The sequence below is a fragment of the Corella eumyota genome, chromosome 4, assembly GCF_963082875.1.
Source record: "Corella eumyota chromosome 4, kaCorEumy4.1, whole genome shotgun sequence".
Lineage (NCBI taxonomy): Eukaryota > Metazoa > Chordata > Ascidiacea > Phlebobranchia > Corellidae > Corella > Corella eumyota.
Window position 1 is genome coordinate 180,031 of NC_137493.1, and position 25,473 is coordinate 205,503.

The 25,473-nt window shown below is 33.2% G+C and overlaps 1 protein-coding gene and 1 long non-coding RNA gene across 6 annotated transcripts; both read right to left on the reverse strand.

Annotated features, from left to right (window-relative positions):
• Nucleotides 1-6: 6 nt before the first annotated feature.
• LOC145750506 (uncharacterized) lies at nucleotides 7-24,310 on the reverse strand. 4 transcript variants are annotated; one of them, XM_082566558.1, is made up of 26 exons: nucleotides 24,182-24,310; nucleotides 23,672-23,982; nucleotides 23,441-23,612; nucleotides 22,753-22,893; nucleotides 22,533-22,680; nucleotides 20,456-20,533; nucleotides 18,510-18,592; nucleotides 18,313-18,430; nucleotides 18,130-18,246; nucleotides 16,520-16,648; nucleotides 10,436-10,468; nucleotides 5,918-5,993; nucleotides 5,689-5,724; nucleotides 5,268-5,333; nucleotides 4,858-5,085; nucleotides 4,532-4,752; nucleotides 3,888-4,086; nucleotides 3,528-3,668; nucleotides 3,127-3,282; nucleotides 2,810-2,979; nucleotides 2,548-2,698; nucleotides 2,073-2,156; nucleotides 1,902-1,960; nucleotides 1,625-1,796; nucleotides 896-1,090; nucleotides 7-442 (listed from the first exon to the last, which is right to left on the reverse strand). In XM_082566558.1, exons 1-26 carry the CDS (start codon nucleotides 24,288-24,290, stop codon nucleotides 317-319), a joined length of 3,519 nt encoding a protein of 1,172 aa, XP_082422684.1. In that variant the 5' UTR covers nucleotides 24,291-24,310; the 3' UTR covers nucleotides 7-316. The 4 variants fall into 4 exon arrangements, with proteins under 4 accessions (XP_082422684.1, XP_082422685.1, XP_082422686.1 ...); XM_082566559.1 differs by lacking the exons at nucleotides 20,456-20,533; nucleotides 22,533-22,680; nucleotides 22,753-22,893; ... (1 more) ...; nucleotides 23,672-23,982; nucleotides 24,182-24,310 and adding an exon at nucleotides 18,750-20,380; XM_082566560.1 differs by lacking the exons at nucleotides 16,520-16,648; nucleotides 18,130-18,246; nucleotides 18,313-18,430; ... (5 more) ...; nucleotides 23,672-23,982; nucleotides 24,182-24,310 and adding an exon at nucleotides 12,465-13,588.
• On the reverse strand, nucleotides 6,519-10,429 carry LOC145750507 (uncharacterized). 2 transcript variants are annotated; one of them, XR_014283681.1, is made up of 3 exons: nucleotides 9,807-10,429; nucleotides 8,158-8,284; nucleotides 6,522-6,618 (listed from the first exon to the last, which is right to left on the reverse strand). It is a non-coding gene; the product is annotated as an uncharacterized LOC145750507 (long non-coding RNA). The 2 variants fall into 2 exon arrangements; XR_014283680.1 differs by having other exon boundaries at nucleotides 6,519-8,284.
• Nucleotides 24,311-25,473: the final 1,163 nt, after the last annotated feature.

Genomic DNA, 25,473 nt, shown 5'->3' on the forward strand with positions numbered 1-25,473 from the left:
TTGAGATTTAATTAATTTTAGATTTTATTATTGACGACACAATATAAATTTAAGCAAAAAAACTTTAAAAAATCTTTCAAGTTATGGTTTGACATAAAAATAAAACACATTGATTGAAAATAATCGCAAATAAAAATAAAGGTGCAAAATTAGAACAACTTCTAATGGAATAATTGAGAAAAATATTTTGAAACAAAAATAATAAGTTAAGTTTTCGCTTTAAAGTCTCTCTCCTCTGCGTGATGTCATAATAATGTCATCTTCCCTTGAACTTAGAACAACACGGTTGAGTAACCTCATACTGATTATGACGTCATCAAACTAGGTGCTCTTCTGTAGTGGTTACAGCGCCACCTAGCTTTCTAACAAGAGCCGGGTTTTGGTTGATGTCACTTCCTCTTTTCGTGACTTCTTTTAATCTTCGAACTTCACTTCTTAAATTCTGTCATTAAATATTTTTTATTAATGTTTTGTAGATTTATTTATCCTCGATGTGGGAAGGTCGAATGCTCAACCCAAACATAGAGTAACATTTGTTACTCTGACCCAGTCTTAATTTAACTTTGTCAGTTTGGGATATTATAGATTATAATTGCCCCATAATTAATCTGCTGATTAAGTGCTGGTATAGCAAATTTTTATATCGTTTATAGCGCCTTACTCAAAGGCATGAGAGCAGTGAGAATCAAATTTAGGACCCTCAGGTAGTAAAGCCAAGACTACCACACCACGCTGCCATTCTGATGTCATAAAAATGACATAAGTACTAAAAGGGTCAAAAGCTCATAAGAGCTCAAAGTCTTTTTTAGAACTGTTTTATTTTCTTTAGGCCCTTAAAAAAAGATTATCGAAATATTAATATTTTAAAACTTTTTTTACTCCCAAAACAACTCACGTTAATTTCTTGTTGGTTTCCCGTGAATTCTTTTTTCTCCAACTTTAATTTATCGAGTTCATTTTTTAGTTCATCAAACTCCTTCGCGCTGATGACGTTTGCTCCATTGGTTGCCATGGTAGCACTGTTTGACTTGGTGACAACTTGTTTGGTTCGTGGCCACGAGTCAGTTCTTGATGATGAAGCGATGCTCTCCTGTAAATAATAAAATTTTTGATTCAGTGTTTTTTACTTAAATTTAATTTTTCAATTATAGTTAGGAGCCTAAAAACTTAAACTAAAATTAAATTTTATTTCCAGGGTAAAACTTTGCCTCAAATTCTGTTTCTAAAAATTTCTAAGAATAAAAACCGGCAGCGTGGTGTAGTGGTAAAAACACTTGCTACACCACACATGGGGTCGTGGGTTCAATCCCCACTGATCTCATGCTGGAGCGCCCTTGAGTAAGGCGCTATAAACAGTATGAACTCCTGCTGAGCCAGCACTTCATCAGCAGCATAATTATCGGGCAATTATAATCTATAATATCTCAAACTGCCACAGGCAACTCGAGACTGGGTTGGAGTAACTTATGTTACTCTATGTTTAAGTCGCGCATTCGACCTTCCCACATCGAGGATAAAAATAAATACAAAAAAAATATTTATGTTTAATTTTAAATCTTCTTACCTATATAAAGTTTTTTAAACAACATTTTTGCTTTAAAATTTAAACAAAACTTTAACTCACCAATCCTGTATCTGAATCAAGACTTGTGTAACTTCCACAACTTTGGCACGGTGACGAGGACCTCAAGTGTCGAGTTTTTAATGGAGAATCAGTCAATGATGACGTACTTCCCTGATTGGTCAATTCTGATGCCATCCCACTATCGTTGCTATGCTGGTTTACTACCAGGTTGCTATGGAAATTATGTGTGGGTAAAATTTAAAAAAGTGCCAAACTAAGTTATTGTTGAGTATAAGTAAAATTATATTTTAAACTTCAAGTTTGTAAATATTCTTACGTTTTAAAACCATTTCCATCAAAGTGGGTTTCAGAACCTTTCTTTTTTATTTCTTGGGTCTAAAAACATAAACTTTTTAATAAAAAGAAACATGATCTATTTAAGGAAGAAAAAGCGTATAAAATTATGTTGAAACGTGCTTTATTTTGACTTTAATATTATGAAACTCACCAAACTTGATTTCGAGTTATTTCTGCTGGAACTTAGTGAGGGGCTTCCCCCAGTGCGATCCTCCTTTTGATTTCGCTTCAATTTCTAAACAAAAATCGAAATCTTTTCAAAAAAACCTTTATTTTATGAATAACTTAAGCTATTAGTGTAGCAAAGGTAATGACAAAGAAAAATTAACTTCAGGTTTGTTTCAGGCAAATTTAAAAATCAGAAACTTTTAAAAATTATTAAATCCTAATGTGGACACTCATCTATCCTGACCCAGTCTCAAACTGTTGAATTTGACAGTTTGGGATATTATTGATTACAATTGCTAGTTTATTCCATTTATAGCGCCTTACTGAAAGACACTATAGCATAATGGCAGTAATGATTGAACCCAGGACCTCATAAAGTGAAGCCAAATGCTCTACCTACACATTGTTGCCAGACATCCCATATGTAGTAAACATCTAAAAGAGGATAAACTAATTACCTTAAAAGTTTCGAAGAATCCTCCTTCCTTGATTGTATCTGATGAGGCAGAACTTGTGCTGATATTATCGCCTCCTAGTGGTTGTAATGATCCCAGCATCATTTCCGAACCTTTCTGAATGTCGTCGTACATTTGGTCCAACAACATTGATCTATTGAGGATAAAGTGAATAAAAATAAAATAAATTAAAAAACACTGAGATTAAATTTGAATATTTATAAACATAAAAACTTGTTTTTAAAAATAGATTTTCACTTTTAACCTTGTTCTGTATTGAAGTTTGGCAAACTGCTCAGATTTGTAGCAAGCCCATTCAGCGTTCATCAACTTGCAGTAAAGCCAATCCCTGAACATCTCGTCCTTCTTGAAGATCGCTGGCTCCGGAAGAAGAGGTTCAAAGTCCGGAACATCTTCCCTGCATGTTACTGACACCTGGTGGCAGAATTTAAGGTAAACAATTTTATAAACGATTTTAAAGGTAGAGGTTTTTGTAAAATTTACTTAATTGGTGTTTTAATGATTTTATCAAGATGAAAGTTTAATTAAGATCTGAACATTTCTAGCTTCTTATTTTTTTACCTTGTATCTACAGTCCTCAGTGCAAGGGTCAAGGGCTTGAATAACAATGTAAGCATGAAGAAATTGTGAGGTGATCATGTTTGGAACAAAGGGGGTTGAACCATCTTGGAACACCAGGGCAACAATGTCGTTGCCAATATGACGTTTGCGCTGGAGCTGTAGAAAGTTTAAATATATTTAACTTTTACCAGAAAAACTAGGCTAAGACCTAATAGCTAGGTTTAAGAAGATATGTATATTTAAAGGCCTTATAAAAAAAACTGCCACTTGTGGCAAATATTAGTTGAGAATTGAAATTTTATGACAACCAATGGCTACCAGCTAGTAGAAACCAAAATTCTTAACACCAAGAAACTGGATTTAACTTTTTAGCTAAACATTTACAAACAATAAATCCCAACCTGTTGCCGTTCCTTTTCCATATATGGAAGGTAAGTGGACACATGGAACATAACCTCTTTGTTGTGGAACCGACTGTGGACAGAGTGCTCCCCCGTGTGACCATGGTTCACATCTAGTCCTCCACGGAACCCTCCAAAGCCCTGTGATGTCATAATTTTGTTAGTATGATGTCATAATAAATGATATTATAATAATATTTTTAAAAATTTTAAATTTTAAGAAAAGATTTATAAAATAAAATAAACAATACAAAAAATTACTTAGAAATACATAACAAAAAAAATATATAAAAAAGATGTTTAATTAATAACTTAACTACTACCAGAAAAAACAAAATTCATATTTGATTAAAATCCCACCTTTAGATGAACTTTGTCGCCCAAAAACTCGAGGAATTCCTTAAAAGCTGGTGACTCGTCACAATTTCCAAACACCTCCTCCTCTCTAGTTTGTTTAGGTTGCTGATATAAAACCCCAAACTTGTAATTATAACTTAAACTGTGCTCATCAAACTGAAGAATGGTTTGCCAAATGGTGGGGTTGGTGACCGGGTAAAATCTAAAACATTTTTACATGAAATGGGAGAATTAAGTTTATAATTTAAGCTGACTTAGATATATGATAGTAATAACAATGGACCCAAATTTTAATTGTTTATTTTAGTTTTAAAACCTTCAGAACACAATAAAAATAAAATATTTATTCAATTTAGAATCCAAGTTATAACACTATTAATTAGGTCTTTTAAAAAAATGCAAATTTAAAGTACAACAAGTCACTTATTATAAACATTAAAGCTGATTGTTTGCAGTGGATAAATAAAAAACCAGAGAAATGAATTGAAATTACTCATAAAAACATTAACTCATTGTTTACAATATTAATCTATGATGTCATAATCTATTATTTGTGTGGGCTTCTAGGCAGAACACTATAGCAGCATAACAGACTTATGACATCACAAATTGTTAATTAAAACATAATCATTTATGACATCACAAACCTGTCAATGGTGATATCTTCACACAGGGACTTGGCCCATTGTACAGGACCCCCGCAATCTGGGGTAATGGGGAAACACCTCGTCCAAGATGCATGACGACATCGGAGGATCACCCGGTGTTGACCTAGGGACCCCTTAACCTCTGAACTCTCGTACTTGACTGACATCAACAATGACCCAATTGTCTCGGTTTCATCGAAGGCGTAAAGGTTGATGTGTTCCTAAAACATTGTCGGAAACATTTTTGTCAAAGTTTTCGAAACCAACTTTTAAATGAGCATTATAGTCAACACAACTATTATGAGGTCACATTTATTAATTGTTACCTTTCCGATGAAGTTTTCTCGATACGAAGCCGTGACCTCATCGCGTTGCAGGCGACAATTAATAGGGGTCACAGTAGAGGTCAACTTTCCCTCTTCTGTCCCAAGATTGGGGGATTCAGCATGGAACCCTTGGGCCCAGTATCCCCCATGCGGGGGTGGGATCACCTGGGCGTAGGGGGCGCCACGACGTAGTACGTCATTGATCGATGGGTACAATGCGACGTCGGCCTAAAATTATTATGACGTCATACAGAGAGAATAATGCGGGTTATAAATAATTAAAAGCAAACATTGGATTTTATTTAAAAATCGTTAAATCGACAAATTACTGAAAACAAAAATCAATAAAATTAGAAAACAAAAACACGTGCGTAAAATAATTGCCTGTGACGTCACAGAACGGAAGTTACCTGTCCATTGTTGTATGGGGGAGCAGTGATGTGGAACGAACAACGTTGTTCATCCATGCGTGTCCCCTAAGTTACAAAAATAAAAAATAAAGAAAAACTGATTTTTCTTGCGAAAAAAACAGAACTTAACTTAAAACACAGCTACGTCACAAATCTTAAAACAGCTACGTCACAAAGCTTAATACAGCTACGTCACAAAAGCTTAATACAGCTACAAAGGTTAGCAAGCTACGTCACAAAGCTTACCGAGTATTTAACTGATGACCTAAAACTTCTTGAATATTGTTTTACCTTTCTCATTTGTTAAACATTACTTATGACGTCATATAAGCTAATAATAGTAGATTATGGTCTAACAAATACAGTCAATAAACGCGCTTTTCTCTTACTAAGCCACCTAAATAATCACCAAGAGTCTTACCTGCATTTTCTCAAGCATCGCAAACAGATCGTCGGCCTAGATAGGAGAGAGAAACAAAGTGAAAAAGGCTCTCTCGTCACATGCGGTTAATCAACAATTAAAACTTCAACGATTCGTTAAAAGTTATAACAAGCATGCATTGTTACGTCAATCAATAAACAATTAAGCTAAATCTTCTAAAAGCTATATTATTTTTAGTAAATCACCCAATTTGGGGGAAAACCCTTACCTTTGTGACGTCAGTGGGCGTCCCTTTGTCTTCCTGAGAACATGGATCGCACATTATTCCTCCATCCGAGTCTTTGCTGTAACAATCAACCATTGTTAAGGTGACAATCAACATTTAATTTAAAACAAAATATTTAAATAAAATAGATTTGTGCTGGCAACACTGTTTTGATGCTCTCGTGCATCACCTATCGGTTAAAGCATAAAAACCTGACTTGTGCGGAAGAATACATTTTACGCGGATAAATATACCTGTATGGATCTGTTAAGAATGTTGCCATGACAGCGGCAGCAGCCGCCTTCTCAGCTTTAATTTTATTGGTTGAATGTTTTTGCAGTGAGCCAATGAACCTGGCCGTTATCTTGAACGTATTTTTCTTGACAGGCATCCCGTGAATATCAAATTCTGTATTATCCTCGTTTTGGAAAAGTCCCGTTTCTGATAACGTGTCTATAGTGCCACCTGCCGACACAGCGGAACGACGGGTCCGCAACCTCCGCAAGGTGGGGCTAGTGGGTCTCTGAGGTGGTTCCAACGACTTTATCCTCCGTACAGAGTCATGATTATTATAGGATAAAACCAAGTTGTCACAATCTGATAAACTGCACACTTGTTGGTGCTTTATAGATCGGGCGACTTTGCGCAATTCCGCGGAAGGCCAGAGCACTGAAACCGGCTTCGTTGGGTCCTCGCCCTCGGGCCTGAAATTAGGATCGGTTAGGGGGCATTCCCTTTAAATATTATCTCAATCACTCAGACACTTTTCATTCTAATTAAAACAACTTTTAAAATTTTAATTAAAACAACTTTTAATTAATCTAATTAACACAACCTTCTACAATTTATCTGAACCTACATCGACTAACAACACAGACAACTATTCTCTACTGTTACGTCACAATAACAAACTATGACCGCGGAGTAATTGAAATATTAATCCGCGGCCCACACAGCGTCGGAAGTTAAAGATTCCAGCAACGCGACACCTTCCTGAGTCTTGTGACGTCACAATAGAATAAGAAGCAGCGATTGTAATGAAATCTCTACTATCGAATAACCTGCAACTATGTTTATGACGTCACAAACACCCACAAAGCTCAATTGTTAATTAAAAGTCTGTTCGCGATTCTAAATTTCACAAAAATGGTTTTTAAATCTTTAACTCAGATAATAAAACAATTCACCTTTTATGACAGGTTTGCGCACGTGCGTCATTTATGATGTCATAATAAACTGTGGACAACAACGTAATCGGAATTTACTTTCACAAAAATATTTTAATTAAATAATTTTCTCTATATTTAAATTTCGTTTTAAAACTTTCGTTTTTTGAACCACGTGACTAATACGTCATAACAGTTAACCTGGGTTGAAAATTTATAAATTTCCAAATAAGAAAGTTTTCTAAAAAACTCTAGAATCGTGATTTGATCAAACTCAACAAAACTGGAATAAAAATGACTCAGATCACTTAAGCGTCGTAAAATTTTAATTTAATTTTTCAACTCAAAATATTAAACAAATTTGAGTAAATTCTCAACCTTTTCGCACATTTAAAAATTAAATTCCTTTGTCCCTTTATTATTCGTAACAATAGAACTCTTATTGATCGTAATACACTATTATGACGTCACACTTTGTACTTTGTTAAGCCTTTATGATTGGCTACAGAATGTAACCTTCATAAATAAACTCAAAATTATCAAAATTTGACCAAAAGCCTCGAGGCGAGACGAAAATAATTTTCAAAAATTCTCCTTAAATAAATATTCTTGCGCGCTAACAATATATTCATCCGCTCTTTTGTGTATTAATATTCAATAAAAATAATAACGCGTGTGTTATTAGTCTACGCGCTAAAATACTAGCTCTGTGACGTCATAATGTCTACACGAAGTTAATATTTAACATCGACGAGAACAAGTTGTTTTGTGACGTCACAAAATAATCGATATTTTTAACTCGAAACTACTCTAACTTCGAAGCTAACTAACTTCATAATATTTAAAAAAAAATATAATTTTTGGTCACGTGATCACGCCCAAAAGCTGACATCTAACGCCCACTAACGGCCACAAGAATTATAATTGTCCAAAACAAAAACAAATCAACTGTAATTTTAAACTTATTACAAATTCCAAAATCCTTTCCAACAATTTCAACCTCAATCACATTCACACTGTTGTTACGTCACACATACAAATCATACGTCACAATCAGAATGCCCCTTAACCTCTTACCTGCATGTAATCGCTGGTAGATACGTGACGTCATCATCTTCGTCATCACTGACGTCATAAAGCGAATGTCGATTCATATTTACGTCGTAATTTCGATTCATATTTAACCTACAACTTCCACAACGTTCTAAAATACAATGAGGTTGTTGTGTCGTCATAATACATCCAATCCATAAAGTCGCTTAATTATTGATATCGTGACCTCATAATCGCATAAACAAAAACAATTAAAAACTAATTATAGGTCGCTTGTTGTATCATTATGACGTAATAAACTAAAACCCGTTCTAGAACCTAACTCAACTTTTGCATCGAATTTCTTGGAACTAATAAAACCTAAATCAATACCCATTGTTCATGACAAATAAATATTATGACGTCACATAAAGCGTAAACTTCATTAAACAGCGATCGATGTTGTTATGCGAGAAGTTGAAATATTTTTAAAAGCCCTGGGGCGAGGATGGGAGAAAATTTGAACTTTTAGTTTTCTCCTTGTTTAGATTATTTGCTTGATTGAACTTCTGAAAATATTTTATCTTTTGGTGATAACTCGAACAACGACTCGAATATAGATTCACGAGTTAACTGTGTAATCTGAGTCTGCAAATAAATAAGTTACTTTAACTGAGATTTTAAGTTTATTTAACACACCCTTCTTGATTAAAACTTTTGTCTAAAACTGCAAAGTTGTCACAAAATGTTAAACAATCAGTTTCTAAATAAAACTTTTTGCAAAAACCCAACAATGCCTCAATGCGCAAGAGTTTTATGAAAGAAAATATGGCTCAAAATAAACACAACTATCAGCAGTCTAACATTGATATTATTGATCATATTCAATACTGTATCTAGCCTTATCTTTAAAGCTTGAAATGATCCACTAGAACCTCCAAATCAACCTGAATTATTTTTACTTATGTGAAAAACTCTTTCCTTTTAAAATTAGCTCCGACTTCTGAAAAGTTTTTAATTGAAAGTTGAACAAAACTGTTGAAACTTTTCCATCGATCAACTCGCAACAAATGTGAAAAATAACCAACTTCCTGCTGCGACCTCGCACCTCTATGACATCACAGAGGTCACGTGATAATAAACCGAGATCGGACAAAGTTTGTCTTCCGACAACTACCGCGCCCGAAACAATCAATTTTGGTTATGATTGTGACGTCATAATCCAATAATCTGAGTTTGTTGCAAATTGCGCCAATTAAGCGATCGAATTTGTCACAACAACCACACTTTGTGACGTCATAATCATTATTTTCAACAATCTGCGGTTTCCTGATTTGTTTTCGTGAAATTTTGCGACATTTTCAGCAAGGTTACGGAAGTGTCGCAAGTTTTAACGATTTTAAAGAGTTTCAAACATCTGGCGGTCGAACCTTTTGACCTTTCACGTGGTGGCGCTGTTTTAATTTAGTTAAATATTTAAAATTAAATCATGCTAAAGCTAAAATCTAACAGAATACACAACTGCACATTAGGTCATATATAATCAAAAATGACGTCATATGTAACCAAACGTGACGACTTAACTAACCAAAAATGACGTCATATGTAACCAAACGTGACGTCAGTAACAACCGATGTGACGTAATAAGTAACCAAAAATGAAGTCATGGACATTTGTTTAAGATGGTAAATACCTGTTGTTGGTCCGATGAAAACTGAAAGTCGGATTTCGTTTCAAGTTTCCAGGTTTCAATATCACAGCCGGGGAATCCCCGTTTGAGTGCTCGATTCTCGTGTAACTCAACGAAGGCATCGAACCGTGAAAATCTTTACGAATTCTTCGTTTCGGGGAACCACCCGAGCTATGACGTAACGACAATCGACGAACCCAGAAAAAATCATAAAATTTATCCATATTATCGATGCTAGAACATAAACGCGAAATCTTATTATGACGGCATTACATAACGTAGAAGTTGTCTAACAATAAAGTCCATTGTTTCGTAAACAATTAAGTTCATAAATTTTCTAATTTACCTCGCGTTTAAATTTAAAACAAAGACAAGCAACAGCTTCCTGACACTATGCTGACTGTTCTTAATTCTTACGTCACAATTAACAAACAAGCGATGTATTTAAGAAAACATCGATATCCGCGTATTCTGCTGATACAATATTTGTCACAGATCGATAAACAATGCTCTGCACCTAACAATTGTTAATGAAAACTGGAACCTGGCGAGAAATAAATCACCCGGTCACGATTATTATCCTTTCTGACGTCACAGAAGTTGCCAGCACAAAATTAAGAAAATAAACTTACCGAGCTGTCTTGAGCGTTAGCTGTCCGTCACATCTGTAACATAAACGTTAATTGTTAAAATATAGTGACGTCACAAACATAAACAAGAGTGCGTTTGTTTTTCTATAGTGACGTCATAACCACGTGACTTACCGCTGATATTTTCGTTGGCGATTTGTGGGCGATTTAAAATTATCTAACCATTTAATTTCAGGCATTTTCCTGAACAAGAAAAATAAACAAATTTCGTGAAATGAGAACAATTTGTCGACGTTTCAATCCGCGTGATAATAAACAAATTCATTGAAATTTGGCGTAGGTTTGTTTGGCTCAACCCTTTAACTATTAAACAAACATTAAGGGGACAAATTGAACGGTAAAACAGTCGACTATTTCGTGAAAGGGTTTCGATGCTCCATTCAATATTTTGTGGTTATTTAGCTGAATCGAAACCACATCTGATTCACAATTGTTTATATTAAAAAGACATTAATAAAAAATTATGATTAATATAAAAATAAGAATATTAACAGTTTACCCAACAACACTGAAATAATTAACCTTAATTTCTTCTAACATTATCTTAACCCAATTTTAACAAATATTTTAATTAATACAAGATTTACCCCCTTCATCTACGCCCCCACAATACCAACCACCCTTGCAAATTATAACCCCCTTAGCTTGAAGTTATTGAACACTCCCTTAACATGTAGCGACCTAAATTGCTTTCACGAGTAAACATTAAGCACTTCCTAGCTCAATTAGGTCGCTATTGTGACGTCATAACTATTCTCTTGTGACATAAACATTTTGATAAACTGGTTTCACCTTTCAATATTTTGTTAAATTTGAACTCAGCTTAACCTTTCACTTTCAATTGTTTCAATTATGACGTGACAGAAATGACAGCCGCGACAACTTTGTTCTAGAACGACGAAAAACTTTAAAACTAAAACGAAAGTTCAAAGACATAATTCTAGATTTCCTTTATTTTAATATCCTTGATGATTATGACGTCATAAGGAAGCGACAATAACGCTCTCGAAATATTTATTGAAATTTCCTGTCGCGTTTGTTCATAATTCTAGAACAACGTTTGTAATAAATTTACTCGACGTTAAAACATATTATGACGTCACAATTTAAGCTTAGATATCGTATTTCTTATTGGTTAAACTAATCAAGCGTAAAATTAAAACCAGACCTGTGTTATGTCACAAGGGAGCAACTATGACGTCACAAATAAGTTAACATTATAAAATTCTCGAAAGTTTGTTAAAAACCGGAATTCAACTTTTAACGATTTAAGAATTTCGAATAAATGGAGACTTTAAAGTTTAAACATTTTCCTAATAAACTCTCTCAACTTAAACTAATTAGTAATTAAAACTTTCTACAAACAACGTTCCTTATTTCTTAAAATATTAATCATACAAATATTTAAAATTTTTAGAATCACTGTTTCCTAAACTAACGACTCCGCGTGATTAAACATAGTGACGTCATATATATTTGTTTTTGCGTCACAATGCGTGAGAACTACAGTACTGATAACTAGCGCCACACATGGTTTAAATGTTCGAAATTTATAACCACTAGAGGATCCAACAAGCTCTATATTTTGTTCAACATTTTTTTCTCTTTTAAAAATCTTTAAATGACAAAAATTAAACAAAACTTTTAAGCTATTATGTGGTAATATAGCTTCGTTTAAATCATCAGATTACGGGTCAAAAAGTTTCGGGTTCGAGTCGCACCAATGCCACCTTATTTACCCTTGAACCCGGTGCTTAAAGATAGCTCAAACACGTCACAACAACACACCCAATAAAAATTAAAAACAATCGTTCAAAACCAAAAAACAATTTTTAAAAAATTCTACTTTTCATTAACAAACAAATTAATCGTTAAAATCCAATTAATTTTAACCTGTCATTAAACTTAACAACCGGAGCTAACAATCCTTATTATTACCGGTATTATGACGTCATAAACTATTATTATCTTTTCACCAACACAAGTGGTCAATATGACGTCATAGTCTTACCTTTCAGATCGGGATCGAATTGAGTACGACGATGAACTTGATGTTGATGACGTAGATGATGAGGTAGAAGGTTTTCGTCGGCCCCAACTTCGCTGCGGAAGAGATTGTCGTCGGTTCTGTCCGCTTGTGTCCGTTTTTCGTCGGTTCTGTCCGCTTGTGTCAGAATGTTTGTCCGTTGGTTCGGTCCGAACAAAGTTAAAAAGATTTTTGAACAAACTTAATCCGTGGGGATTTCCCTTTCCAGAGAAAATATTCGGAAGCGATCTTCTGCGCGATTTCTTTACGTCATCAGTGACGTCATTAACGCTTAAATTCTTCTTCTTTTCTCTCATGACCACAGGGGAAGGAAATTCCCCTGGATCGGAAGAGATTTCGATTCTTGGTATTTTAGAAAGATCAAAATTACTCGAAGTTTTTTTACTTTGATTGTTAATCGGGGGTTTTCCCTTTGGTTCGTTGCTATGGAAAGTAGTGACGTTACCAGACAACGCCAACTCGAGAGCTTCGGGTCTGGTTACCATAGAAACTGGTCTTGCGTTTCGATGTCTCGCTCCCCTCAGTTGTGGGGCTTTAAAAGCGTGTCCGTCGCCCGAAACATCGAGCATACTTCGTCTCATGACGTCACCACTACGTCTCATGACGTCACCATTCGTTCGAATTGTAACGTCATTACTGTTTCGCCGAGGTCCGTCATAATTTTCTTTTCGTCGAATCTTCGTGAAATCAAACGAATTACTAAAAACAGTTCCACCTTGTGACGACATATTAGTCCCTCGTGACGTCATAGAAGATCCATAAACGGACAATCCCATCCCGGAGGCGATCCCGGACGAAAAGTTCCTCACCTTGACCGGGGTTTGAACCCGGGATTGAACGCTCCGCGGATACTTCGGACTCCACGGATTCTCGTAACAATCCGGAAAAACTCGATCCGCGATTATTCCTGAATCCGCGGATTCTGTCGAGTCACGTGACGGGTCATAAAACAAGTGACCACTTCTCATTGTATGTGACGTCATAACTACCTAGACAAGCCTATATCGTTTCGATAAAAACTAGAATGTATAAAAAACGTTTTAAACAATGGGCGTTGATTAAACAATTGTTACGTCATAATCCTACTTCTAATTCTTGATTGAACAAATCGTAAAATCGTCGAAGATGACAAAATATTCAACCAATCCTTTCACCTCGTTTAAACGAAATAAGTTGACCTAAATGCTGGCTAAACTGATTTGTTGATTCTAAAGAGTTAACCTATGCTAATATGGCCATGGGCATTAGAGGTAAATATTATTAAACTTTTAAGCTTTTAATTGGTGAATTAATTAACAAAATAACTCGACATCAATAACTAATTAATGTTTTGCTCAATTAAACAACCTACAACTGGTCCTTATAAACAATAAACTTAATTCTGACCTCATAATTAGCACTTTAACAACAGTTGTGATGTCACACTTATCACAATGATGACGTCACACAGCGTGTATTGTGACGAACAAACGTTCTGTGTTAACGGAACTTAGCTGGCAACATTTTTAACCCAATTTATTTCCGAATATTCAAAATATAAACACAAAATATTGCCCAATACCTCACCAATATTATTACCTATGACGTCATAATGATGATTTTCAATGTCGTTTGTTGATCATAATGCGATAGCATATTAATCAGCAACATTGAAATAACAAACTAACTTAAAATTAATTTTAAAAAAATTTAAAAACTGATTTTTCATGAAAAGTAATAATTAAAATATGACCTCAACAACTAATCACCAGTCTCAAAATTCTTTAAAAATAGATTCAATTTCGCTTCTATTTATAGCTAGCTATCAACAATGTTTTCTTTATGACGTCGACATTATTTAATTATCTTATTAAGTATCTGCAAACGAAAAATATTTTTCTTATTTTGAAAATCAATAATTCGGGAAATTTCGCAAAAACATTGAATTTTAAAACTGAAAATAATAAGGTAGCCTCACTAATTACTAAGTTTTAATCAAATAATTAATTTAATTTCAGTGCTGACATTAAGCTTACACTAACCCTGGCACTTCTACCAATTAAAAGTTAACTCCACTAACTTTAAAACTATTCTCAATTTAAATAATTTTTGATGACACAAAAATTCTGCGAATCTATCAAAATAACTTCCCATTAACAACATTTATTATGACGTCATAACGTATTTATAATCACGTGGTTGCTATCAGATTTTTCTAACATCTTAATAAATTATTAAAATTATTTTCAGCAATATTTGGATAAGCGAAAACATATTTTTAATAATTTTCAATAATTTTTGATAATTTTAATAATTTCCTCCTCTGACATCAATTTACATATTAGTTTTAAAACCACGTTAGTTCGTTTAATTAACAGAATAACTTTTTAAAAACTAAATTTATTAAAAGCCTGTTACTTTCAACAATCAATACGTGAACAATCTTTTACTTGTGACGTCACAGTGGTGGTAATTTAAACAGAAGGTACGAACCAAATTACAGCTTAGAAGGTCGTCATTAAATTCTCGCGAGACGAACAAAAAAATGACGAAAAATGTTATTTTTTATTTTCGGAATAAATCTAGAATTTTTAAATTCAATTGTTTATTATTAATGTCAAACAAAAAAACGATTTTTTACCAAAAAACCAACATTTTAAATAAACTGTTTTTCTAACTTAATAAATAACATATATATTAAAAACCGCTGAATAATTATTTTAACCTGGTTCTAACTTAAACTTAACACTTTAAACTTTTGATTGACAGGTTCACCGAACCGTAACAACGATCAGGTTACTTAACATTCCTTGCAAGATTTTGACCAAACTAAAAATTTTAACTTTTCAACGTTTTAAAAAATAGAACCTAAAATTTGCTTTACAATTTTTTTTGAATTGTTAACAAAGTTTCGATATTAAAGTTATATTGTATAGCGAATATGACGTCACTATCAATAAACAAAGAGTGGGCGAAGCAACAAAACTGTCAATCATTTTTGACATCCGGGAAAGTCGTGATTTGAGACAATCGAAAAATTTAAAGATTTGCCCAAAAATAGAATTTCAAAAATCTTTGTTTCTTTAAATTAAGTTTTTTAAAGTTTTGGTGAATGCAAAATACGTTTTATTAAAAGTTTTTAATTTTAAAATCTGAAGGAAATTTTGCAAAAGTTTCTGCAAATCTCGACCTTCCAACAACCTTTTATTCTCACAACGTTTCGATCTTATTTAATCGAGGACAGGAAATTAAGATTTTCACAACGATTCAAACAAAAACATTCTAAAATATTAAAGTTAATATACCACCCAATTTAGTCCTTACTAATTAGGGAATATAATTAATTTACTAATTAACGTTTTTCTTTTCAAAAGTTAAATAAACTAAAACTTAATTATGACGTCATACAAGCTTAACAATAAATAACTTGTAAATTAGATTCCATTTTGGTCATTAATCAAACAAATAAAGATAATGACGTCATAATTCGATATTGTTACACATTAAACGTGAAACGGAAACATTTTCCGGAAAAAAACTAATTCCAAAAAATCCCAAAATTTTCAATTTGTCGAAAGCAATAAATATTTGTCAAAAATAACAAGTTTTAAAACTAATTACTCTAATATTTAAGCTTCTACTAATTACCTCCATATTCTAATTAACTAAATAATAAATCAAAACAAATCTATTTTAATAAACCCAAAATTTACAACGACTCGAACTCTAGAAAACTAAATTTAACTAAAACTTTTTATTTTGTTACATTTTGATCACGATAAACAAATTTGTTCAGGTCACAATCGTTTGTTTGTTAGTAAACAATCGCCTTTGTGACGTCACACCCACTACTACGAGCTAACTTCTCCCGAATTCGTATCAAGAAATTTGTTAAAAACATTTTAAATTATTCAGTTTTAAATTTACTCTGGCGCGCCAACTACCGGTTTGCGATAGTCACCGTTTATATTGATAAACATTGGTTATGACGTCAACAATTAAACAATGTTAACAACACATAATTATGACGTAACACTCACTTTTTGCACTTGAAACAATCCTTATGATAATGAGAACCGGAAACCGAGATGTGAGGGTCGGAATTTAGGTTGACGACAAAACCACAACCGTGACATTTACTTCCGTTTGCTACTCCGTCGCTCGACGATCTATAACATAGTGACGTCATAATTAATAAAGTTTAAAATTTTACAATATTGTAGTTTATCGTCATCACCAAGATTCGAACCCGGGACCACTTACTCTGATTTTCTTCTAATTTTTCTTAAACTTTTCTTACGAAACATAAACTCGGTATTAGCTCGTCTCATTGTTAGACGATCAAACAACAATCCCGATTATGTTGACAACAATGCCAGTTGTCTCATAACAATCACTTAAATTGTTGCAGAATTATTACCAAACAATAAACTTAAAAACTTTCGTTTTCAACAAAACTAATTTTTAATTCACTCCTTTAAAAAATATTAGAATTAACATAAACACGGAAACCATTATTACGTCATAAACCAGTTAAAACATTTAAACAAATGACTCAAATCTTTTGACAAGGCTTACATATGACGTCATCTAAGCTAAGCGTGACGTCAGAACAGTTGTATAAATTACAAAATTTTAAAAATATCTGAATTTCCAACAAAAATTTGGTAAAAATAATTTTAAAATTTAAATTTACGGTTCAATGAACTCGAAAAACAAAATTATTTTAACGTTTCTCAATAAACCATAATAGGTTAAAATGACATCATAATAAGCTACGGTGACGTCATAATCCAGTAAATTCGTTTTCGAAATCTAGTGTTTACATAAATTTTAATTAAAAAAAATTAAAAAAATTTAAATTTAACTAAACATTAAACTTTTCACTAATTAAAACCTAACTAATTACTTCAATCAAATATTTAATAATTAATCCAATCAATTATTTGATTTTAATTTTAAACGTCGCTAAAATCTTGTTCCTAAACCAACTAAATAACTTTTAAACTCCTCTAAAAAACAACAGCATAGTGACGTAATAATCGACCTCAGATGACTAATAATACGGTTGAGCGAATACGAAAACTAAAAACTTTTGGTTAAAACTGATAAAAATGACGTCACATTACTGAAGATAAGAAATTTTTGACGAAACAAAGGCCGACATAAAATAAAAATTTTAAGTAAAAATAAATTTGCGTCTGGTCTGTTAAATTTTAAGTAAATTAACTTGTACGTGAAATATTTCATCTTTTAATTAGTAAATTCAACCCGGGTAAACCCACTAGCCTTACTACATGAGGTCCCGAGTTTGACCCCCACTGCTCACATGCTGTAGCGCTATTGAGTTAGGCGCTGCAATCTATATAAACCCCTGCTGCTTAATCAGTAGCTTAAATATCGGGCAATAATAATATATAATATTCCAAACTGCCACAGGCAACTTCAGACTGGGTCGGAGTAACTGATGTTACTCTATGCTTGGGTCGTTCAACCCACCCACACCGAGGATAAATTAATATTAAAAAAACGAACAGGGTTTAAATGTAATCCCACCCACATTGAGGATAAATATTCTAATGTAATCTTACTTTAAGTCTAGAAATAAAAAAAAAATTAAATTTTGGCTCAAAACTCAAATTATTCGAACCTTGTGTGAGTTTTCTCGGTTGCCATGGGCGACGTATTCGTTCCTCCACTCTGCTTCCGCGTCTTCAACTTCTTTAAACTTCGACGTGGGGAAAACCCCTTGCTTTTTCCTCGCTCCCTGTCATAATTAGATATTGTGACGTTAATGTTAATATTATTTACTTATGACGTCACAACCACTTACTTGTCGTCGCTTTTCTCCTCGTTCGACATAATCGAATCGTGGTGACTCTTACGTAAGAAGTTCCGGGTGAATGGAGATGACGTCACACTTCCAGTTGACAGGTTGTCACCGGACATATCTATGACGTCACGAACGATTTGTATTGGTTTCAGCAAATTTAATTTAAATTGATTGTAAGCTTTTGATGACGTCATTACCTGATTCTTTGTCGGCCAAATTTTCGTTGCTCGTTTTGGGGGATTTCCGACGATCGGGAGACAGTCTTCGTAAAATTTCGTTTCTGAAACAAAAACAATTATGACGTCACAAATAATTTATAATAAAACATAATTTTTTAATAACAAAACAATAACAACCCGTTTTTTATAATTTAGCAGTATAACTATTATGACGTCATATATTAAACTAAAATTAAATATTTCTCCCATTCAACTGACCCCAACCCTCCTTCGTTTGTCCTCAATGTAGCGACACGGCTCGGTGAGTTTGCTTCCTTTGAAATCTCAGTTATTTGGAAACCCTGGATTTTCGCGACCGAGATTCGATCCCGGACCAACTCTACGTCACTGTGACGTAAAAACTTGGCAACGATGGGCGGATTTTTTTTCTTTGTGACGTCATCGGATCTCCAGATTTCTGGAATTAACATCGATCTTATTTCCTCCCAGCTTAACCCTAGATTTTCACGCATGAACAAATTCAAAACTTTTTCTGTTTCCTCGTCCTTTTTTCCTTTTTCTCTCGGAATTCCGTGGAACACGAGATAGACCGGGTCGTTCTCGAACACCGTGACGTCATCGCTCGATTCTTCGATGAAAGTCTTCCAGGAGACGGACGACGATTTTCTTGAAGTTTCTTTGTTCTGGATTTGAGACAAAACTGTTTCAATATTTCCCAATCTTCTCTCGATTTTGTGCTCGAAATTATCCAATCTTCGCCCTAGTGACGTCACTTCTGCCTCTATGACGTCAATCGACGATGTTCGCTTCCTTCGATCCTCGTCCGACATCTTTGACATCTGCCTTCTAGAACTAATTTCTTTAAACTGAAAACTTTGAGGAAACAACGCGTTTTCCTGAACAATTGTGAATCACCTTTCAACAATTAAACCTCTGTGTAAGCTTTATGACGTCACAATCTTTGTATACCACTTGTTTTGTCACAATGTTTATTAATATATAACTACGCGCAAACCTTAACACAAAATAATAAAATATTTTAAAACACTCGAAACCTTAAAGAGGGACTTAAGTTATGAGTTAAGTTATGAGTTTTACATAATTACAAACTTCTTAAAATTCTTACAACAATCTCTTATATTTGCTCTGCTTTCCAATGCTAATAATTCTCGGTTCGCTCGGTTTTAAACGTAATTAAGTGGCAATAAAATTAGGCTTAAGTTTAACATAAACTGTTTAAATTCTGCCTTTAAATAAACTCCTATTGTGGCATAAGCTCTAAACCTTAAACTTTGCTGCAAAAACTTACATCTACTACAGTTCCACTAAGTTCTACTGGTAATAATTCTTAGTTTAATCAAAATTCAACTTTACCAACATATTTAAACCACATTTTGACCACATTTTAACCATATTTAAACCAAATTTTAACTTAGAGTTCCCCAAGTACCCTGCTATTAAAAGCTTTCTGTAAATTGCTTCAGTATAAAACCTTTTTATAGCGGAATAAACTAAAGTTCTACTGCTAATAATTCTCAGTTTAACCAAATTTTACCAACATTTAAAACACGAATTCCAGGAATTTGAATACACGGAGGCTGGATTCACCATTTACGGTTGAATAAAAGTGAATATGACGTCACAATTATGACAAAAAAGGACACGCGGGTTGACTTTTAGGGTAAATTCACAAAAAAATTATGTTATATTGTGACGTCATAGTTGCCCGTTTTACATGAAATGAGTAAACAATGAACAATAACATGATAGTGACGTCATATCGAAACAATTTAATTTTAAAACATGAAAACAAAATAATTACGACAAATATAAACAATTTAATTGCATTGTTATTTCTAATCTGACGTCATAATATTGCACCACACAATGAGTCGATTGTTACGACATAAACATTTAAATAGATTAAATATTCAACACAGAATTTAAATTTAAATTTTTCTTACTTTTCGATAAAATTTGCCGCTTTCTTGTAAATATTTTTCTTCCTTGGAATCAAATTCGTTTCAATCGATTTTCGTCTCCTAAATTCCAATAATTTTAAATCTTTTTTATAAAAACATTTTGTAGAATTATTTATTTACCTAAAAAACAAATTTAAAGCGATTCGAAATATAATAATCGCTAATAATGACGTCACAAGGGCATATTATGATTCAAATAATTGAAATCTCATGAGAATGTCTGCTAGGAAGTTAAAGTCTAAACAAAATTTACGAGAAATATTTTTATTTTAAACTGCATACATTAAGTTAATAATATCTTGTCATCATATTCTTGTAAACCTTTATTACAACGGTGAATGCAGATTATTATTTACCTTAAAGAGCTGTTAATAAAAAGTTGCACTAAAAATCGTATTTAAACGATATAAAAAGTAATTTAATTTTCTAGTCCCCTAAAAATTAATATTCCAACCTCAGACCACAAACAAAATTAATCCAAAGTTCTCAAGTTGACTTAAGTAATAAGATATAAACAATATTTTAAAACTTATTTTCAGATATAATTAACAATAATAAAATAAATTCATTGACAACTTATGGTTACAAATTCTATAAACCCGCCTACGTAGGTGCTACGGAATCGAAATTACCTTTACACAGACAAACAAAACGGTAAAGAGAAAACTACATTTCCACAAATTTAATATTTTTTAAATAATTCTATGGCACCAACTCTAACCAGAAATCCAATAAAATAAAACCTCAAACCAAATATAGACAAAACTGTCGACATAATTAAAATAAAACCTTTCCGAACTGGCAAACAATTAAGTTTAATAAAATCTAAATATAACTCAATATAGGTAAGTATAAAACTCAATATAAGTTAGGTTTAAAACTCAATATAAGCTGGGTTAAAAACTTAAAATAAGTTGAGTTTAAAACTCAATATAGGTTGGGTTTAGAACTCAAAAAAAGTTAGGTTTAAAACTCAATATAAGCTGGGTTTAAAACTCAATATAAGCTTAGTATAAAACTCAATATAAGCTAAGTATAATCTCAATATAAGCTAAGTATAATCTCAATATAAGCTGGGACATATCGTTCTTTGCTTAAACACGAATATCACTGATAACAAAATCATGTCGCTAGTCACGTGGTCAAATTATTTGTCCTTATAACACAATAATGATTTATGACGTCATAATTGTTTATAAACACAACCTATTCTACTCCTTACTATTACGTCACATCGGGTACAACTAACTTAGTGGTCACTCAAGTGTGAAGTGTTTATTGTGACGTTCAGCGATGAAACCACGTGCAACTTACAACGTATTATGACGTCATAATAGACTTACTATTCATTCACAATTGTTATTATTTAATAATTATCAAAAAACAAAATTTCGACAATTTTTTTAAAACTTTTCTAAAACTGCTTCGAGTTAGAACGGAAGTCATTTAAACCCAGCTTAAATTAAATTCACACTTATTCGTGCTCTGCGTGGGTTTAACTGAACCCAGCCCGCGTCAATCGGTGTGACCACTTCACAGACTCGTAATATCACTTTCGACGTTACACCTATGACGTCATAGTTAGGAGAAAATTAGAATTTTGTCTGGTTGGATGATGTTCTAACATGGAAATATTCGATTAATTGAATTTCGTCTAATTTTAGTTTGTTTTCTATTTTTAGTAAAAACGTTTTTTAAATTAAAATATTTGTTTTAAGATTCCGCCAAATATCGAGTTTTTATTCCAGACATTCGAATCGTTTTTAAACAAAAACAAATGACCTTTCGTGACCTCTACAACAAAACTTATTCGAATATTAAATTAAAAACAAAATTTTCTGGGTTAAATATTCGAGAATTTATTCCGGTCATCCATTCAATTACGTCATTTCCGACTATTTAAACCACTATGACGTCACATGGTTAAGATAATGGACTTGTTTGTAAGAAGATGACTCGCGCAAGTTTATTAAAGGGTGGTTATGACGTATTCGTTTGTTTTAAACATTTTTTTTTAATTTTCAAATAATTTAATTAAAAATATTTTTGATGACGTCACCTTTTTTCTAAGTTATCCTCAACATGGAGTTGATGTTGGCGCCTCTGGTGGATATGTTGATCAGCTTTTGAGAAACTCCATGACCTCCGTTTTAGCCCGGGGTCACTTGGGGTCAAATATCGGGCCGGGGTCAATAGGTCAAGAGTCACTAAAAAAAGTCGATAAGTCAAGAATCACTAAATATTTATTTTCTTCTTAAATGACAGAAATCAAACCAAACCTGTTGGACTTGCATGGAAAACAATTTCAGGTGCGGGGATTACCCCTTCGTTCTTCTTCATTTTGCGTTTCAGGTTTCCTAGTCTCAAAGAAGCCTTTTTCGCTCGAATAAAACTTAAATCTCGGTCATCATTGGTCAAATCTAAACAATAATAACGTCATCAATGTATAGTAAACTAATGAGGATTGACGTCACTATAAAACGTTCACAAAACTGAAAAAACGCTAGAATAATATTTCACAAACTTCACTCATAGTAGTAGTTGTATTACGAGTAAATATTGATTAACTCAGGACTTGTTAAATTAATAAACAACACCCAGTATACAAACAACACGAAATTACAGAATTCTAAACTTGTTACCTTGATATTAAAATACTTTTTTAAAGTTTTCAACTTTACTTAATTAGCTTAGAACTACGACTGCTATACTTAATATTAAGATACAATGAAATAAGATATTAACCCTGTTACTTTATATAAGATGTTACTTTTAACTATTGCTATGAGATGAACACTAATTAAGATAATAATTAATGCTTGAAAGCGCTACACAGTTTTTTTTTTTTTTAAATCTCCAACTAAACTCGATTGTTTTTCGTCACGAATTTCAACAATCGTTAATTATTAACCCATCAGACAAAAGTCAACTTATGACGTCACAATGACAATCGTGCCACGTTCTCACCTTTCTCGTTGGGGAAACTTTCCTTCATTTTCTTGTTCCGCATCGATGCAAACGACCACGCGGTTTTACTCGATGAAAGGTCATTCAAGGTCGCCCTATGACGAGTGTTGCGTTGGAATGGTGACGTCACAATCGGTGGACTCCAAAACGAAGTTGGAGTAGATAGTGCGGTCTTAAAACAAATACATGTTAGTGACGTCATAAATATGTTTAAATGACGTCACAACGCACCTGATCGACGCCGCAACAAGACTTCTTTAAACATTGTCGACTCTTCCAAACTATCCGAACTGATGACGTCACTTGCTTTGTTGTATTGATGATGTCATCATAAGTTTTACCTCCGCACAACTTTCCATTTTTGAGAGAAATCTTTTTGTTTGGCGACTTGACCACTACGTTGATGCTCGCTACTGCCCTCTTGTGGTACAAACTTTCTCCATATTTGGTCGCTTGATGTCGTCCTACCGAGTTAGCCGAAAAATCAAACGAGGAGCGCTTTCCAAGTGTGGGAGTTCCGCCCCCGCTTGTGATAGGATTCTCTGTTACGTCACAAACAATAATATGACGTCAGTAATAATTACGACATGCGTCAAGAAAAGCGTTTCAACATAACTAATTTAGTTTAAATATAAATGTTTATTTGTTTAATTAATATCGAAGTTTCGAGGCCAAAAAATCAAAATATATGACGTCACAAACTAGCCTAACTAATACACAATAAAATAACTGTGACGTCACCTGCACTGCTCGGACTTTTCGAGATCCAATATTGTCGAAGTTCGTTGAAAACTTCTTTCGAGTTTTTTTTGGAAAGAATTATTTTGGGAGGTCGATGTTCTCTGTTCATCTTAAACTTAATTCTAGTTTTGTTCTAAAATAAAACGATTAGTTAACTGTATAAATATTACAATGCTCGTCCAATAATAAACATAACTTATTGTCATTACAACAAGAATATATATGACGTCATAATACTAAAGGTCCGCACCTTAACCTAACCTTAAAATTAATTTTACCGCAACAAAAAATTTAAATACAAATAAAATAAGTTTTTAAGTGCTTTAAAAATACGATTCATTACATAATCTATATTTATGACGTCATAATCTCACTTGTTACATATCCGCAACCGACAAGTCCTTAACGCGAGTACAACTACTTAAGGGTCGGAACTCTACAACAACCTATTACGTCATAATCATCGATTAAAGTATTATCGAAAACTAGAACTTATAGTTTTACACAAAATATTGAAATCTTTTTCAAGGTCAGTTTAAATTAAAATTCCAAATTTTTAAACTTTTCAACCAAGATTATTTATTAATTGTAAGTTGTGCAGGAAACTAAATTTAAACTTGTATAAAGCGACGACCCCTCTCTGCTTTCAGTTCATATTTCGCTCATATAACTGGCTACCAATTTTAATGATATTGTTTGAATAGTCACTAATAGTATTATTAGTTACTGGTATTATTGGTTACCCAGTCTGAAAAGTAGGGCAGCGTGCATGCACGAGATTTTTTTCGGTAAAAAAAATGCACGCCCGAAATTAACGTTTTGCACGCCTGGTTTTTAAAAAAAATTGTGCACGCGCAATGCTGACGCCTTGTATATTTAAGCCAGATTTAAGTAAAGCACGCCAACATAAGTCACGCGTGCACGCGTAGACCGAAAATTTTTTACGCTTGCACGCACGAGATCTCGTGAAAAACTGCCCTACTTCCTAGACTGGTTGGTTACAAGTATTATTGGTTACTAGTATTATTGGTTACTGGTATTATTGGTTATTGGTATTCCTAAGAACTGGTTTTATTAGTTACTGGTATTATTAGTTACTGGTATTTCTAAAAACTGGTATTATTGGTTACTGGTATTTCTAAAAACTGGTTTTATTAGTTACTGGTATTTCTAAAAACTGGTATTATTGGTTACTGGTATTTCTAAAAACTGGTATTATTGGTTACTGGTATTACTAAAAACTGGTTTTATTAGTTACTGGTATTTCTAAAAACTGGTATTATTGGTTACTG